Below are 16,498 nucleotides of genomic sequence, written 5' to 3'. Positions count from 1 at the left end.
GGACGTGACCAATATGGAAATTTGTTTTGGTAAAAAAAAATCATATTTGCTGTGAGGGTTTTAATTATGCAAATTGTTTTTAATTATTTGGAGGAAGCAAGAGGAAGAAAAGATCATAAATGCTTCTAAAATATTTGAAAATATAATTTTATCAATATTTTTTGTTTTGATATCACTTACATATACCTTAGTAGTCCTCCCCTTCAGTCCTCCCAAAGAACTATCCTATATGACAAAGATTTCTTTTCTTAAAAGAAAAAGAGGAAGAGGAAGAAATGATCAGCAAATCAAAAATCAATACTTCAAAATAATCTAGCAATGAAGGATGTTCCAAAAGTCTTGGAGCTGTTTTAAGCTTTATTAGCTTAAAACTACTGCAACTTTATTAAAACTGCCCCAAGACTTTTGAAACACACTGAATGAGCAATATTCTGCATCCATGAACCCCTTCTCCCACATCTGCAAAGGAGCCTGAGGGATTGTAGGAGAGGACTCTTCCTAATTTTACAATATTCATTTTCAATTGGTTTGTAGTTGTTTCTTATACATTGTTGTAATCATTGTATACATTGTTTTTTTCTTCTTTCACTTTACATCAGCTCATGTCTTTTCTTTCTTCTTGATATTCATCATTCTTTTTTATGCAGCAGAGTAATACTGTATTACATTCACATACCATGATTTGTTGAGTTACTTTCTAATCAATTGAAAATCTGCTGTCCCCAAAAGTGCTCCTCTAAATATTTTGGTTGATATTTAGTTTTTCTTTGTTATGAATGATTTTCTTGGATATATATATATATATATATATATATATATATATATATATATATATATATATAAATATAACAGTGAAATCTCTGGGTCAAAGGATATGAACGTTTTAGCTATTTTATTTGCAGAGTTTCAAATTATTTTCTTAAATAGTTATGCTAATTCACAGCTCTGCCAACAATCCATTAGTGTGCCTATCTTTCCTCAACCCTTCCAACATTGACTATTCTCATCTTTTGTTCTCTTTGCCAATTTGCTGAACATGAAGTGAATTTTCAGGATTACTTTGCTTTGTATTTCTCTTCTTATTAGTGATTTGGAATATTCGTTCATATGTTTATTAATTTATATTTCTTTTGAAAACTATTTATATCCCCTGCCTATTATTTCTCTATTGGAGAATGGCTTTTGGTCTTATATATTTGTTAGCTGACTATCTTGGAAAGAAACCCTTTTCTCAGAAATCTGAGGCAAAGATGTTTTCCCCAAATTGACAGCTTCCCTTCTTATGCTATTGCATAGGTCTGTGTAAAATCTTTTTAATTTCATGTAATCAAAATTGTTTATTTTAGTTTTTGAATTGCTTCTATTCTTTTTTTTTGGTTTTGGTTTATAAAATTTTTCGTAACTATAGATGGAAAAAGATATATGATTTGCTTGTCTTCTACATTTTTATGGTATGATCTTTCATGAGTCTCCATTTTAAGTTAAGAAATAAAGTCTTGGTCTAAGCCTTATTTCTGCCAAAATACTTTCCAACTTTCCCAGCAGTTTTTATGACATAGGGAATTATTTCTTATGCAATTTGTGTTTGGGAGTTTATCAAACATTGAGTAATTAAATTAAAGTAAATTCATTTCCTACCAGCTGCACAGCTTGGACTGGACTTCACCATCATCATGCCCCTCCAGGAAAAGCTCATCATGAGGAAATTCATCATCCTGGGAATTGCATCAGCTTTGGTATTCACATCTCATCTGTACTCTCAGTTGCCTCTACCCCTCTGATTGGAGGGTTATGTGAAACTCACCTCCCAAAGCCCCCATTTAAAGAGAATTCAGAAGCCCAGCCAATTCTTTATTTCCCACTGGCCACACTATTTGGATTTTACTTTATTACCATTATGCTCCCCCCAGGTACCTTCTCCCAATTCCCTCCTCCCCCTTTTAGGCTTCTTTTTGTGTGTTGTCTTTCCCCAATAGATTGTAATAAGCTCCTTGAAAGCAAGAATTGTCTTTTTCATATTTGTGCCTCACACACACAAATTGCATAATAAATGTTTATTGTATTTTATTTGTCGTATTCTAATATTCCAGTCTGTTCCATTGACCTACTTCTCTATTTTTAAAATACTATCAAATGATTTTGATGACTGCTGCTTAATTATGCAGTTTGAAGACTTAAGTGTTACTCCCTTTGTATTCCTACCTTTTTACACTGTTTCCCTTGATATTCTAGATCTTGTTCTCCCAAATGAATTGTTGTTTTATTAAGTTCTATAGCTCTTTGATAGATTTATTCATATAGACATAAAATTGCATATTAATTTTGGTAGTTTTGTCATTTTTATTATATTGGTACTACCCAGCCATGAGCACTGGATGTTGTAGCTATTTAAGTTGTTTCTTTCAGAAGCACTTTGTAACCGATCTATACTAGTGTTGATTATGCTTTGGAGGATTGATTCACAAATATTTTATGCTTTTTGTAGTTATTTTGATTGGGATTTGTCTTCCTATTATTGCCTCTTATATTTTGTTAGTATATTAAAAATCGTTGATTTTGGGGAATTTCTTGTATAGCCTGCCACTTTGCTGAAGTTATTGTTTCAATTAGTTTCTTTGCTGATCATCTAGGATTTTCTAAGTAAATTTTCATGGCATAAGTCATAGGGGGATAGTTTCATCTTCTTTACATCTTTAATTTCTTTCTTTCCTCTCATTCCTATTACAAGAATTCCTAGAACTATGTTAAATCAGTGTTTGTAAGGTCTTTGTCATACATGAGTGGTGCGCTTTGTCAAAGCTTTTTTCTGCATCTATTGAGATAATCATGTGATTTGAGATGCTTTTGTTTTCTATGTGATGATGTTTATTGTACTAATATCGAGCCATTTTTGCATCCTCGGTATAAATCCAACTCTCATAATAATGATTTCTTGGATAAATTAGTATAAATTATTTGATGTAATTTCATTTAAAATTTCTCAATTTACTTGCATTATATTGACAGTTATCCTGTGCTCTATCATGTCTTGTTTTGGATATTAGAACTACATTTGTCTCATGAGATGAGTTTAATAATGGCTTAAATTTATTTATGGTTTTAAATGGGTTCAATACTTTTACTTTTTTGAGAATCTTTTGTGTAGTGTAGGTATTAATTTTTGTTTTAAAAGTCTGATGGAGTTCTCTTGCAAAGTGATCTGCACCAGATGTTTGGTTTGTTGGGTTTTTTTGATAGAAGTTGCTTAACAGTTAGATGCCCTTTTTTTGAGATTGAATTGTTTAAATTCTCTATTAGGTGTTTTATTACTTTGGATATTTTATATTTTTGTAAGTAATCTTTTATGGATTTCTAATTTTTTTAATGAACAGGTAGTCTATTGAACTTTTCTCTTTTGTTAATGTTTGTTTAAAAAAATATAATTTTTTCCTTAAGGACTACATCAGTTGCATCCCAGAAAATGAGATAAGTTGTTTTAATACTTTGAAATAATTACTGCCTATATGTATTCTTTGACTCACTTATTATTTAGGATTTCATTATAGTCTCCAATAGGGCTATGTCTTTTGTACAACCTGAGGTGATGACTGTTTTTATTATGGAATAGTCCTTAAAGCATATGTTTAGAATTTTTGCCTTTTAGCATTTATTTGAAATATCTCCATTACCTAATAGTTGGTAAATTTTCATAAAAGTTTCCATGTGGTACTCAAAAAATATGTGTATTCTTTAGTGCTTCCATTCAAAAGATGCTAAGCCTTTTCACCCTTTAAAAAAAAATCTAGCAATTTGTTCAATTCAGGCAGAGCAACTATCACTATCCCTCTTCATCTCCATGTTTGGCTGGTAAGAGTTACTGGCCTCTCAACACACCGTGTGTTTTGGTAGGCTGCAGAAGCAGGGAAATGACTGAGAGGATCCAGAGTATAAGCCAATGAGTCATTTTTTTGTATGTTTTAGGAACACGGTGACTAGCAGAGAAAGGTGGGAGTTGGGGGGGGGGAATAAGTGAAGCCTAAGGGTTAGGATTCCCCCTGGTTAATTCATAAGGTAGTTATCTTGTTCAGCTTCTTCCATGTCCGGTAGAGATAACCGTAATATAGCTCTATATCTGATGCATAATTGTTCCCTTTTTTGTGGGGTGTTGAGTGTTACTGGGTGCTAGAGAAAATGTCTGGTTCTCCGTCTTGCGATCACATCTACAATTGCCTTCATACATATTTTCTTTTTTATATCACCTAAAATTTCTCCAGTTTCTCTCCCTCTCTCCAATTAATTTTATATTCTTTCTTCAAAGACTTTTTACTGAGCATAATTTTTATTGCTTTGTGATCAGTAAAGAATGAATTTAGTATTTCTACTTTTCTGCATTTTTATGAGGCCTTTATGGCCTCATATCTCATTTATTTTTGTAAAGGTACCATGCTTGGTTCAGAAATTTGCAAATACTCTTTTTGTTCCCATTAAAATACTGCCATAGCTAAGTCATTTGTAATTTTTCTAATTTCTATTTGGGTTCTTAACCTTCTTTCCTGTTTATCATTATATTTGTTTAAGTCCAAAAGGAGAACATTGAGTTCCCCCACAATTACAATCTTATTTCTCCTTGCCATTAGTTTTTTCTTTTTTATGATAATAGCTTTTTTATACATGCAAAGATAGTTTTAAACATTCACTCTTAAACAACCTTGCACCCACCTCCCCATCTCCTAGACAACAAGTAATTCAATACAGGTTAAACACATGCAATTCTTTTAAATATATTTCCACATTTATCATGCTATACAAGAAAAAGCCAGATCAAAAGGAGAAAAAAATGAGAGAAAGAAAACAAGCAAATAACCAAAACAGGTGAAAAAGAGTATGCTGTGATCCATCTCAGTCTCCATAGTCCTTTCTCTGGATGCAGACGACTCTCTCCATCACAAGTCTATTGGAATTCAACCATTCTGGAGAGCAATCTGGAACTCTGCCCAAAGGGCTATAAAAGTGTGTGTGCCCTTTGACCCAGCAATGTATCTACTGGGCCTGTATCAAAAAGAGATCACGAGAGAGAGAAAGGGACCTACATGGGCAAAAATGTTTATAGCAGGTTGTTGTTTTTTTGTGTGTGTGGTAGCAAAGAATTAGAAAATGAGTGGATGACCATCAGTTGGGGAATGGCTGAACAACTCGTGGTAGAGGAAGGTAATGGAATATTACTGTTCTATAAAAATGACGAACAAGCTGATTTTAGAAAGGCCTGGAAAGATTTATACAAACTGATGCCAAGGGAAACAAACAGAATCAGGAATACATTGTACACAGTAACAGGAAGAATGGGTGATGATCAATTGTGAAAGGATCAGTTCTCAGCGGGTCAACTATCCAAAGCAGTTCCAACAGTCTTTGGGCAGAAAATCCAGAAAAAGTACTTAGGAACCTGAATGTAAATCAACACATGCTATGTTCATTCTTTTTAAAATCTCTCCCATGGTTTTTTCCCTTTTGCTCTGATTTTTCTCTCCCAACATGCTTCATAAAGTAATGTGTAATAAAAATAAAGATTAAAAAATAAGTCTATTGGAATTGTCTTGAATCATCTCATTGTTGCAAAAAGCCAAGTCCATCACGGTTGATCTTCACATCATCATCTTGTTGCTGTGTACAACGTTCTCTTGCTTCTACTCAGCTCACTCAGTTCATGCTCGTCTTTCTGGGCTTTTTGAAAATCAGCCTGCTCATTACTTCTTACAGAACAATAATATTCCATAACCTTCATATACCACAATTTATTCAGCCATTCCCCAACTGATGGGCATCTACTCGGTTTCCACTTTCTTGCCACTACAAAAAGGGCTGCCACAAACATTGTTGCACATGTGGGTTCTTTTTTCTTTTTTATGTCCAGTAAAGACACTGCTAGATCAAAGCATATGCACAGTTTGAGAGCCTTTTGGGCACAGTTCCAATTTGCTCTCCAGAATGGTTGGATCATTTCACAACTCCACCAATAATGCATCAGTGTCCCAGTTTTCCTATACTTTGTGACACCCCTGAACCCCAATAAGTGAAGGTAAGGCTAATGCCATCCTAATCTGTGTGAAGAGAACCATAAGCAGGATTTGGAAGTTTGTACATAGTCAACGTGTCAAAAAAGCAAATGACACAAAAGTGGGAAGTAACTGTCAATCTTTTTTTTTTCCAGTTTAAGAAAGACAAAACAGGCCCTGTCTGTGATTTTATTCCTCCTAAGTGGGTGTGAGTACATGGGAGTACAGTTAGAATTGAACATGGGCATGAGCAGCAGGGGTTATGATCACAGGGTGGGGTGCTGGTGTAATTGCATAGTGGTCTTATTGACTCATCTCTGCCTGAATTGTTTTTCAGAAGTGGGAATTGATATGAATCAGTTGGAGTTGGTTATTGAGCCTAGCAGGGGAAGTTCTGGGTTCAGTAAGCCAGTACTGCACGGAACTTCCAATGCACAAATACTGTTTTGTCCAGTTTAACAAATACTTGGTTTTATCTGATTCTGAGCCTCCAGTAAGGGAGCCTGAGCAAATGAAGGTGATTAATCAAGTCATGAACCATTCTATTTTCACAGACCATACCAAATGCTAGAATCAAGATACAAAAAAAAAAAAAAAAAAAAACTAAACAGACTAGAACACTGGACTGACGTGAAGGTATGGATAAGGGAATAGGACTTGTGGGAAAGGAGTTGTTTATTTTCCAAAGATCTAGGGTTATAATGGGCTGTGAAGTCAAAGTGAGTCAACTGTGGGACATATAATTGAGGAACGAAATGGATTTTAGGACATGTGGAAAGGTATTCTCCAGGAATAACTAGGTCACGGTCCTGCTCTCCTTTGTCTTGCTTGAATTCAGCCATGGGGCACGACCATCTATTAGGAAGGACCTGTGGTGATGGGCCCTGGATCTGTGATATATTACCACTGGCTGAAGGAACTGGGGATGTTTAGAGAAAAGTACACTTGGAAGGGGTGAGGGGAAGGGCAGCTACTGAGTATTTGTAGAATAGGCTTTTATTTGTTTTTATTTATTTGTTTGTTTTTCTTTATTATTTTGTTTGTGGAATAAGTGTGAAGACTTCTATTTGGGCATGGGAAGAAGCTGCAGAGAATCAAAGCTACACTTGATGGAAGAAAAACCTTCCTAACAATTAAAGCTGTTCACAAATGGAATAGGTTGTGTCAGACCATCAGTGTTTACATTGTGTGGTCACTGGAAAGCTCAAGGAGCCAAGATTGAGCAGGCAAAAGATGCCATGGGCCGAGAATCTGCTGAAAGAAGTGCAGATGGTCAGCCCGGAGAACTGAGGGCTTAAGGCAGGCATTCCCAATCTGGGGGTCCCTTACCCTTTGGGGTGGGAGAAGCTCGTCCAATGGGCCTGTGGAATATTCCCCTACAGAAATATAGTATCCTCCTGAAATGAATGAATTGATATCCCATTTCTTTTGATATAGTTATAGATATAGATATAGACCTGGCCCAAGGGGTACCAGAACAAGATTCTCTAGGAATAGGTAACCTTAGGAATGGTTTAGGTATCAGCATAAGGTAATTTGTCTCCTTCTTTCCCACTGATCTTGATGTTGATGAGAAAATTCTCATTTGCTTTGAGGAATTCATTGTTCATAGAGTCAGCGTTAGAAAGAACCTTAGAAGTCATAAAGTCCAATTCATCCATTTTCCAGATGAGGAAACTGAAGCTCAGAGAGATTGACTCAGCTAGATCATATAGCTACAAGTGTCCAAGTCTTTTGAACTCCTGCTCCAGCCTACTTCATTGTATATTAGGCTATTTGTTCAGTCTTTTTTTTTTTTTTTTTTTTTAAGTTGTGTTCACTTGTCATTTGGGGTTATCTTGGCAAAAGCATTGGAGTGGCCGGCCATTTCCTTCTGTAGTTCATTTTACAGATGAGAAAATTGAGGTCAACAGGGTGAAAGTGACTTGCCCAGGGTCACACAGCTAGGAAGTGCCTGAGGCTGAATGTTTTCTTCAGTCTTCCTGATTCCAAAGCTGGCACTCTGCGTACTGGGCTGCCTAACTGCCCTATAGTAGGCAATATGGCTCCTGCTATCTGTCCATTAGGTCCTGTGAGGAGGGAAGGGGCCTAGATGGTTTCAGGGTTAGGGAAGGCCTGGGGCACTCTACTCAACCCCTCCCCATCCTGGCACTGCCTGAGCCCCGGGGCTAACTGGAGTTAAGAGCTGGTGGCCTGACACCTAGGCTGGGGGGGGGGGACACTAGGACTCTTATGCTCCCCCAGCTTGGCACCCAGGCCTGTCTGTAGTTAAGAGCCAAGATGTGGGGGGGAAATTCAGATGCTTATGGCCCCCCACAGTGTGGCACCCCTTGGCATCCAGCCTTGTCTGTGGTTAAAAGCCCAGGTTGGGGGGGACACTCGGATGTTTATGGCCCCCCACAGCTTGGCATCCCCTTGGCATCCCAGGCCCATCTGTGGATAAAAGCCTGGGGGGGGGATACTCCGATGCTTATGGACCTGTGGCTTGGCAGCCCCTTGGCACCCGGGCCTATATGTGATTTAAGCCCAGGTTGGGGGGGAAGCTTGCATGCTTATGGACCCCCCACAGCTTGGCACCCCAGGCCCATCTGTGGTTAAGAGCCTGGGGGAGCACTCTGATGCTTATAGACCCCCCATGGCTTGGCACCCGGTTGGCAACCAGGCCTCCCTGTGGTTAAGGGCCCGGCGGGCCCTGGCTGACGTGGGCGGGGGGCACTGTCACGTCAGACACTCGGGGGCCCACGCCACGGCTTACGGCCCGGCGGCCCAGCCCTTGTGCTTTGTGACGTCATAGAAGGTGCAGGCCTTAATACTGGGCGCCGCCAGCTGCAGCTGACTCGGGCTCGGGGCGCGAGGAGAGGCCGGCCGCCAGTGCCCGGCCAGTCACTCCGACCAAACTGCACGCTGCCTTCCTTTCTCTCCCGTCCTGTCCTTCCTGTGCCCCTGCCTCTGTCCCCCGCCCCCCCAGCCTCCACTCCAGCTCCCCCGCCCTCTTTACCGTCGTTCCCCTCCACTTGTGGGCCCAGATGCCCTCCGCTGCAGCTGCCCTCGGGTGGCAGTGAGCAGGAAGCGGCTCGGGCCCCGCCACCCCATCTACACCTCCGGACGCACGGCCAGACCACCACCATGTTCGTGGGAGCGATGTACCTGCTGCTGACCGGTGGTATCTTCGCGGGCCTCTGCATTCTGGCTTGGATCAAGGGCTGGAAATGGCTTAAGGTAGAAGATGGGGAGGGGCCACGGGGGGAGGGGGGAGGGAGGAGAGAAATTAAGGAAGAAGGGGGGAGGAGAGAGGAAGGGGAGGAGGGAGGAGAAGGGAAGGGAGGGAAGGAGGGAGGAGAGGGGAAGGGAGGGGAGGAGGGAGGAGAGGAAGGGAAAGGAAGGGAAGAGGGAGGAGGGAGGAGAGGAAGGGAAGGGAGGGGAAGAGGGAGGAGGGAGGAGAGGAAGGGAAAGGAAGGGAAGAGGGAGGAGGGAGGAGAGGAAGGGAAGGGAGGGGAAGAGGGAGGAGAGGAAGGGCAGGGAGGGAAGAAGAGAAGACAGGGAGGAGGAAGGAAGGGAGGAAGAGAAGATAGGGAGGAAGGGAGATGGAGGACGGAGGGAGAGAAGGGGAGAAGGGAGGAAGGGAAGAAGGGGAAGAAAAGGAAGTGGGGGAAAAGAGAAAGGAGAGGATAGGGAAAGGGAAGGGGGGGTAGAGGGAAAGAGGGGAAGGTAAGGGAGGAAGAGGAGAAGAGAGTGATGGAGGAGGGAGAAGAAAGGAGGAGAGGAAGCTGAGGACACTAGAGAACACTGCTTACCCCTCCCCTTCCAGCCTCTGTCTGCCTTTGCTCCCCTTTCCCCCCCCCAAGGAAAGGTAGCTAGGGATCCCCTCCAACCCCCCTAGGAAGGCTATTTTCTCCTTCCTGCCCCACCCCACTCCATACTGGGAGGTTAAAATAGAGGTAGGCAACTGTGCAGGTGGGGGGTCCCCCCCTTCCCCCGCACCTGAGGCCCACCTTAAAGGTGGCCTTCTCCCACTCTTCTTCCCGACCCTCCCCCCATCTCCCTATCCATATTGTTGCCCCCTGTCCTGCCCCTCCCCCCAGGTTTGCCCCTCCCACATTGTTATTCTTCCTGCCTCTCCCACACACTATTGCCCCTCCCACTTCCGCCCCTTTCTCCCACTGTTGCGACCCCCACTGTTGCCCCTCCAGTTCCTCCTCCTGCCCCTCCCTCACTGTTGCCCTTCCCACTTCCCCTGTCTCCCCGTCCATTTTCTTTCTTTCCCCTCTCAGAGTGTGCCCTGAACTTGCCAGTGCCGCCCATTCTCCATAGGTACCCATTCTCTCCAGGGTGCTGAGGTCTAACCTCCAGGATACCGAGTTGGATTCTTGGAACCTGGGCACTTGGGGGGTGGGGAGAGGTTCCTATAGCTGTCTTGGCCTGGCGTTGCCGGCTCCCAGCAGGCCTCGGTAATCTACGCCAATGATAGAAGATGGAAGAGAAGGCCGGCTTCTGGGCCTTGACCTTGAAAAAGCACTTTTCTGTGAAGGATGGGTTTCTTGTTGGAAAAAAAAAGCCATTTTGTTTTGTATAACTTCACATATGGTTTAATTGTAAATACATACATATGTGTATATATATATATATATATATATATATATATATATATATATATATACACATACATATATATATGTATAAAAAATTGGTTTTAAATGTAAGGGGGTGGGACCCAATATTAAATGAATGCCCCAAATCAAGCCTCTCCATGGGGCAGGAAGGCCCTCCCCTTAGACATAGTCTTCTTAAATGTATTTAGTTTTGGTTTTTTGGAGTTTTTAAGTACATTTTTCTGAAAACTTTTTCAATAGTTCCATTTTGTACCCTTGCTCAAAGATAGATTTGAAGCAATAGCTGGCCACAGGAGGAAGGAAGCTCGTCTTGGAAGGCAGACTGGTTTGGGATTGTCAAGAATAGCCATTTAAAATGCCTCTAGTTGGATGTTTGGAACACAGTAAACCACAAATGCACGATTTCTCTTTTCCAGAGAAGGATCCCTGAAGCAAGAGCAGAAAATGATGAAGAAGATGCTACTTCAAAAGACAAAATGGAAAATGGGTTATCTGTGCGCAATCTCTCCAAGGAGATCCTGAATGACTATCCACACTCCATCGCCATGCAGAAAAGAATTCTGTTAAACCTCAGAATGGTCGAGTACAAGCTGGCCGAACTGGAACAATTCCTGGTTGCCCAGGGCTTAAGTGGCGAAATGGAGTACCAGCAGATTTGTGAAAAAGATCCAGATAACAGCAATGTTAATGGAGACCAACAATAAATCTGATGGCCAGGCGCGGCACTCTTGTTTTTGTTTTTCTTGGTATCATAGGTATAAAAGCGACAGCTAGGTGGGTCAGTGGATAGAGTGTTGGACCTGGAGTCTGGAAGACTTTGAGGTTTACTAACTGTGTAACCCTGGGCAAATTATTTAATTTCTGCCTTCCTCAGTTCCCTAGTATCTGAAATGGGAATAGTAACCCCTGGGAGCAGCTAGGTGGCGCAGTGGATAGAGTGCCAGCCTTGAATTCAGGAGGACCAGAGTTCAAATTTGATCTCAGACACTTAACATTTCCTAGCTGTGTGACCCTGGGCATGTCACTTAACCCCAGCCTGGGGGGGGGGGGAAGAAAAAAAAAAGGGAATAGCAACCCCTACCTTTCAGAGTTGTCAAAAGGATCAAAAGAAATATTTGTAATGTGACATAAAAATGCAAGCTCTTATTTATTGATGAAAGAATCCTTTGACCCTTAGAGAAGCAGACCTCAGGCTCTGTTAAAGATAGTCGTCTGCTAGTGCATTTAACAAATTTAACTTTAAAATTTAGTAACAAATTTTAATTTTAACAAATTATCTGTTTGTAATGTCTTGCCACTGTAGTCAGGAATAATTTTAAGGAAATGGTGTTGTGATATGTTCCTTAAATGGGTATAAATGTTGTTTATCTTTTCCTTCTCCTTGCCATACCCAAGCAGAAATACTATTTAGAGGACTACAAATAGGAAGATATGCCTGAGGAGCAGAAGCACTTTTTATCCTTAACAATCTCACATCCCACTATCATTAAAGCACATTGGAAGAAATGAATGGGAAAAAAGCATTAAGAAATTATTAAAAGGTAGGAACTAGGAATACAAAAGACAGTTGAGAACAGTCCCTTTGAGGAATTGATGTTCTAAGGGGGAGATCAGGATCAGGTGGGCAGGGAAAAGGGGGAAGAATCTCCATAGTAGTCACTTGTTGAGTAGTACTCGGGATAAATCCCATTAACGACAAACATCTATTCAAATTCTTGGTGACATCCTACTGCTTAGAGTAATATTTGATAAAGAATTACAGTATGCAAAAAACTGAATCCTGCAGCTTTGGGTTAACAATATCTGTTGATGATAAACGCTTAGGACTTTTAAGATTTATGAGGTACTTTAGTCGTAACCACCAAGGGGGTAGGTAGGACAGATATTCTGCCGGATTTATAGATAAGGAAACAGGCTTGGGTGCCGACCTGTTTCTGACCACGCAATTAATAAATGCCAGTTCACAATTTGACTTAAGTCTCCCAACTTAAGTCTGTATTCTATCCACTCCATCATGCTGGGTCTGTCTGTGCGAAGAGAACTTTACATGTTAAAAACCTCAAAATCCATGAAATGTCTAGCACAAGTTATTTTATTTGTAAATAGTATTTTATTTTTTCTAGTTATATGTAAAGATAATTTTCAACATTTTTTTTAAGATTGTAAATTGCAAATTTTTCTCCTGCTTCCCTCCACCGTCCCAAAAGGGCTAGCAATCTGCTACAGGTTATACATGTCTATTTGTGGAAACATTTCCACCTTAGTCATATTGTGAAAGAAGAAACAGAACCAAGGGGGAAAATCACATATAAAATGTAAAAAAAAAAATAAGCTTTGTCTGGATGCGGATAGCATCTTCCATGTATATATATATATATGACTCTTTGGGATATTGTAATATTGCTGGATCAAAGTATTGCTGGATCAAAGGGTAGACATAGTCAGTTTCCTTTGGGTATAGTTGACCATTTATCAATTAGGGAATGACTTGTATTCTTATAAATTTGAATCTGTTCTCTATAGATTTGAGAAATGAGGCCTTTATCAGAAACAATTGCTGTAAAATTGGTCTTTCTGATTTTGGTTGCATTGGTTTTGTTTGTGCAAAGCTTTTTTAATTTACCCCAATCCAAATTATGTTGCATTTAAAGATCTGTCTTGTTTGGTCATAATTTTTTTCTTTTCTCCATAGATCGACAGATAAATTATTCCTAACTATAATAATTTGCTTTGTGCCTAAATCAAGTACCCATGTTGACCTTCAAGCTTGGATTCTTGGAAGTTTTGAGGATTGCAAGCTATAATAGTTCTTACCTGAGGTAAAAATATTTCAGATACAGGCCTGACAGAATACAGACCTCTTCTCTGATGCCCTAGCCAAGTATAGAGAGGGTCATCACTAGAAAACCATGAGATCGAGGATTTGTTGGCCTGTATAGCATTTTGTGAAATGCAGGATTATGATCTTCCATGAGGAAGAGGTACTTAGATATATGGTGTATGGTGTATGTTATCAGTATAGTAAGGGACAGTTCAATGGTAATACCTGATATTTATTATGCCCCTTCCCATATACCAAATTCACCATTTAAAAAAATTTCAGTCACCAGAGGTATATGATAGTAAAAGGAATTTGGGATGTATTCTCTCCCTAGAATTTTTCAAAAATAATTTTTTTAACACGACGCCGAATAATCACCAAGCAAGAACTAGCAATTTTAGAGTAATATAGTGTGGGCACTGCCAATGATTTAGAACTTTCTTTCCCAAGCTGTTTCATGGAATCCTGGTATTGTATGATATGAGATGTTGACCCATGGGGAAAAATTGAGGTTAGGAACGTGTCCCTGCAAATTATTTATTTATGAAACTTTGTATATATAAAAATATTAGGAAGTTTTCTAGTAGAAAATATTTAATCAATAATCAAAATTAAATGATTAAAACTTTAAGTAAATATTTACTTTTCTCAACAAAATAATTAATTTTATATTTAATTTAAGTCAGTTAATTTAACAATTAACTTAATTAACAAAATTAATTTTGACAAAACCGATTAATTTAATATTTGATCAACAAAATTAATTGATTTAATATTTAATTATCAAAATTAATTAATTTAATTGTTAATATAATTAGGAAAATAAATTCTATTTAATTAACAAAATTAATTAAGTTATTAACAAAATCAAATATTCAATCAATGGAATCAATTATTTGCTATTTAATTAACAAAATTAATTCAATATTTAATTGCCAAAACGAATTAGATATCTAACAAAATTAAATAATATTTAATTAACAAAATTATTTAATTTAATATTGGACTCAATTATCAAAACTTTAATCAAGCACCTAATTAGCATATCTAAATAAATATTCAATTAACAAATTTAATTAAATGATTACCATAATTAAATAACATTTCATCAACAGAGTTGGCCATTTAGTTTAATTACCAAAACTAATTAAATTTTAATTGACAAAATTAACTAGATAATTAATTGCCCGAACTAATTAGATATTTAACAAAATTAATGTAATATTTAATCAACAAAATTAATTAATTTAATATTGGACTTAATTAACTAACTAATTAATTGAATATCTAATTAGCAAAACTATTTGGATATCCAATTAGCAAAATTAATCTAGTACTTAACAAAATTAATCTAATATTTAATTAATACTTAATTAACAAAGTTAGTTAATTTAATACATAATTGACAGAGTTGATTATTTAATAATTAACAGAGTTAATTAATTTAATTTCATAATTAACAAAGTTAATTTAGTACTTAATTAACAAAGTTCATTAATTTAATACATAATTAACAAAGTTAATTAATTTAAACCTCAAGTAGCAAAAATTTAATTAACAAAATTAATTGCTTTACTTAACTAGCAAAACTAATATTCAGTTTGAAATCTAATTTTAATTAACAGAACTAATTTGTTAATTAATTAGTTACTTAATTAACAAAATTAATTAAAATTTAATTACATTAATGCTTGATTACCGAAATTGATTGAAGTTTTAATTAACAAAATTAATTACTGTAATACTCAATTAACAAAATTAGTTAAAATTTAATTAACAAACTATTTACTTTAATACTCAACTAATAAAAATTAGCTAGCTGTTAATTAACATAATTAATTAATACTTAATCAACAAAATCAGTTAAATATTTAACTAACAAAATTAATTTAATACTTTAGGTAACAAATTGATTAGTTAATTAACAAAAGTATTTGGACATTTAATTAATGGTTAATTTAACACTTTGTTAACTAAACAAAATTGATTAATTGACAAAATTAATTAATATTATATTTAATTAACAAAATTAATTAATTTTATATTTAATTAACAAAATTAATTTGCTATTTGACTAAATTAATTGATTTACCATTTAATTCAATTAACAGAATTTATTAAGTTAGAGATTAATTAAATATTTAATTCATTAAAATGAATTAATTTAATAATATTTAATTGCCCAAAACTTTTCTATCCCTCCCTCTTCTATATCCTAGGGATATCACAAAACCCTAGATTCTTCCCTGGATCAGCATTTATCAGTTCTGTAGTGCTTTGTAGGATGATCTTTAAATTTGAATTGTACATTATTTCACACTTCCAGATGTTCTGTGACTAGGTTGGGAAACCACTGCATTAGAAGTGACTTAGAATCCATCTTACAAAGGGCTCATGTCAGTAACGCACAGCGCTCATCTAAGGAGTTAGAAACATCGTACACGCCTGTTTGTCCCGTCTCTTACTTTTTCATTACTTTTGATGAGTGTGATGGTTAGGTCAAGAGATCAGGGCTTCATAGCAATATCAACACTGAGTCATAAGACTGCATTCTCGATGGCCGGTTTAGAGGGCCTATGGTTAATAGATCATCAATCCGTAAGGTATATTGAGTAGTAACCTATTTGCATCAGGACAAAATGAGTGCAGATTAACCTGTCAAAAGTACATGATTATTTGAAGAGCACTGACCTGGAGCATAGATTTCCTATGCATAAAGCATTGTGAGAAAACCAGTGAGGTTACCATTTCCCCCCATGTACCACAACCAAAAATAAATATTTTATATACACACGTGTGCTCACGTGTGCATGTGTACCTATGTGTGTGTGTTATACCACACCTTGTATGGGAAGATGACATTAGAGGAGAACATAGTGGGGAACAAGTGGGGAACATAGAAATCAAAGATTCTGGATTCTCTTGGTCCATCATCTACTAGATGAAGAATCCTTCTCTTTTCTTTTTTTATCCCTTATAAAAAAGTAGTCCCATTGCCATTTTTGTGATGATCATCTAAGAAATAGCCAATGCTT

At 37.7% G+C, this 16,498-nt stretch overlaps 1 protein-coding gene across 1 annotated transcript; it reads left to right on the top strand.

Annotated features, from left to right (window-relative positions):
- The first annotated feature begins 5,159 nt into the window (after nt 1–5,159).
- CT83 (cancer/testis antigen 83) lies at nt 5,160–11,367 on the top strand. Its single transcript, XM_074277680.1, has 3 exons — nt 5,160–5,187; nt 8,827–9,251; nt 11,059–11,367. The coding sequence occupies exons 1-3, from the start codon at nt 5,160–5,162 to the stop codon at nt 11,344–11,346; spliced, it is 741 nt and encodes a 246-aa protein (XP_074133781.1). The 3' UTR covers nt 11,347–11,367.
- Nucleotides 11,368–16,498: the final 5,131 nt, after the last annotated feature.

The sequence above is a fragment of the Sminthopsis crassicaudata genome, chromosome X, assembly GCF_048593235.1.
Source record: "Sminthopsis crassicaudata isolate SCR6 chromosome X, ASM4859323v1, whole genome shotgun sequence".
NCBI lineage: Eukaryota > Metazoa > Chordata > Mammalia > Dasyuromorphia > Dasyuridae > Sminthopsis > Sminthopsis crassicaudata.
The sequence above is the reverse complement of the archived record's forward strand: the minus strand, read 5'-3'. Positions and strand labels throughout refer to the sequence as shown.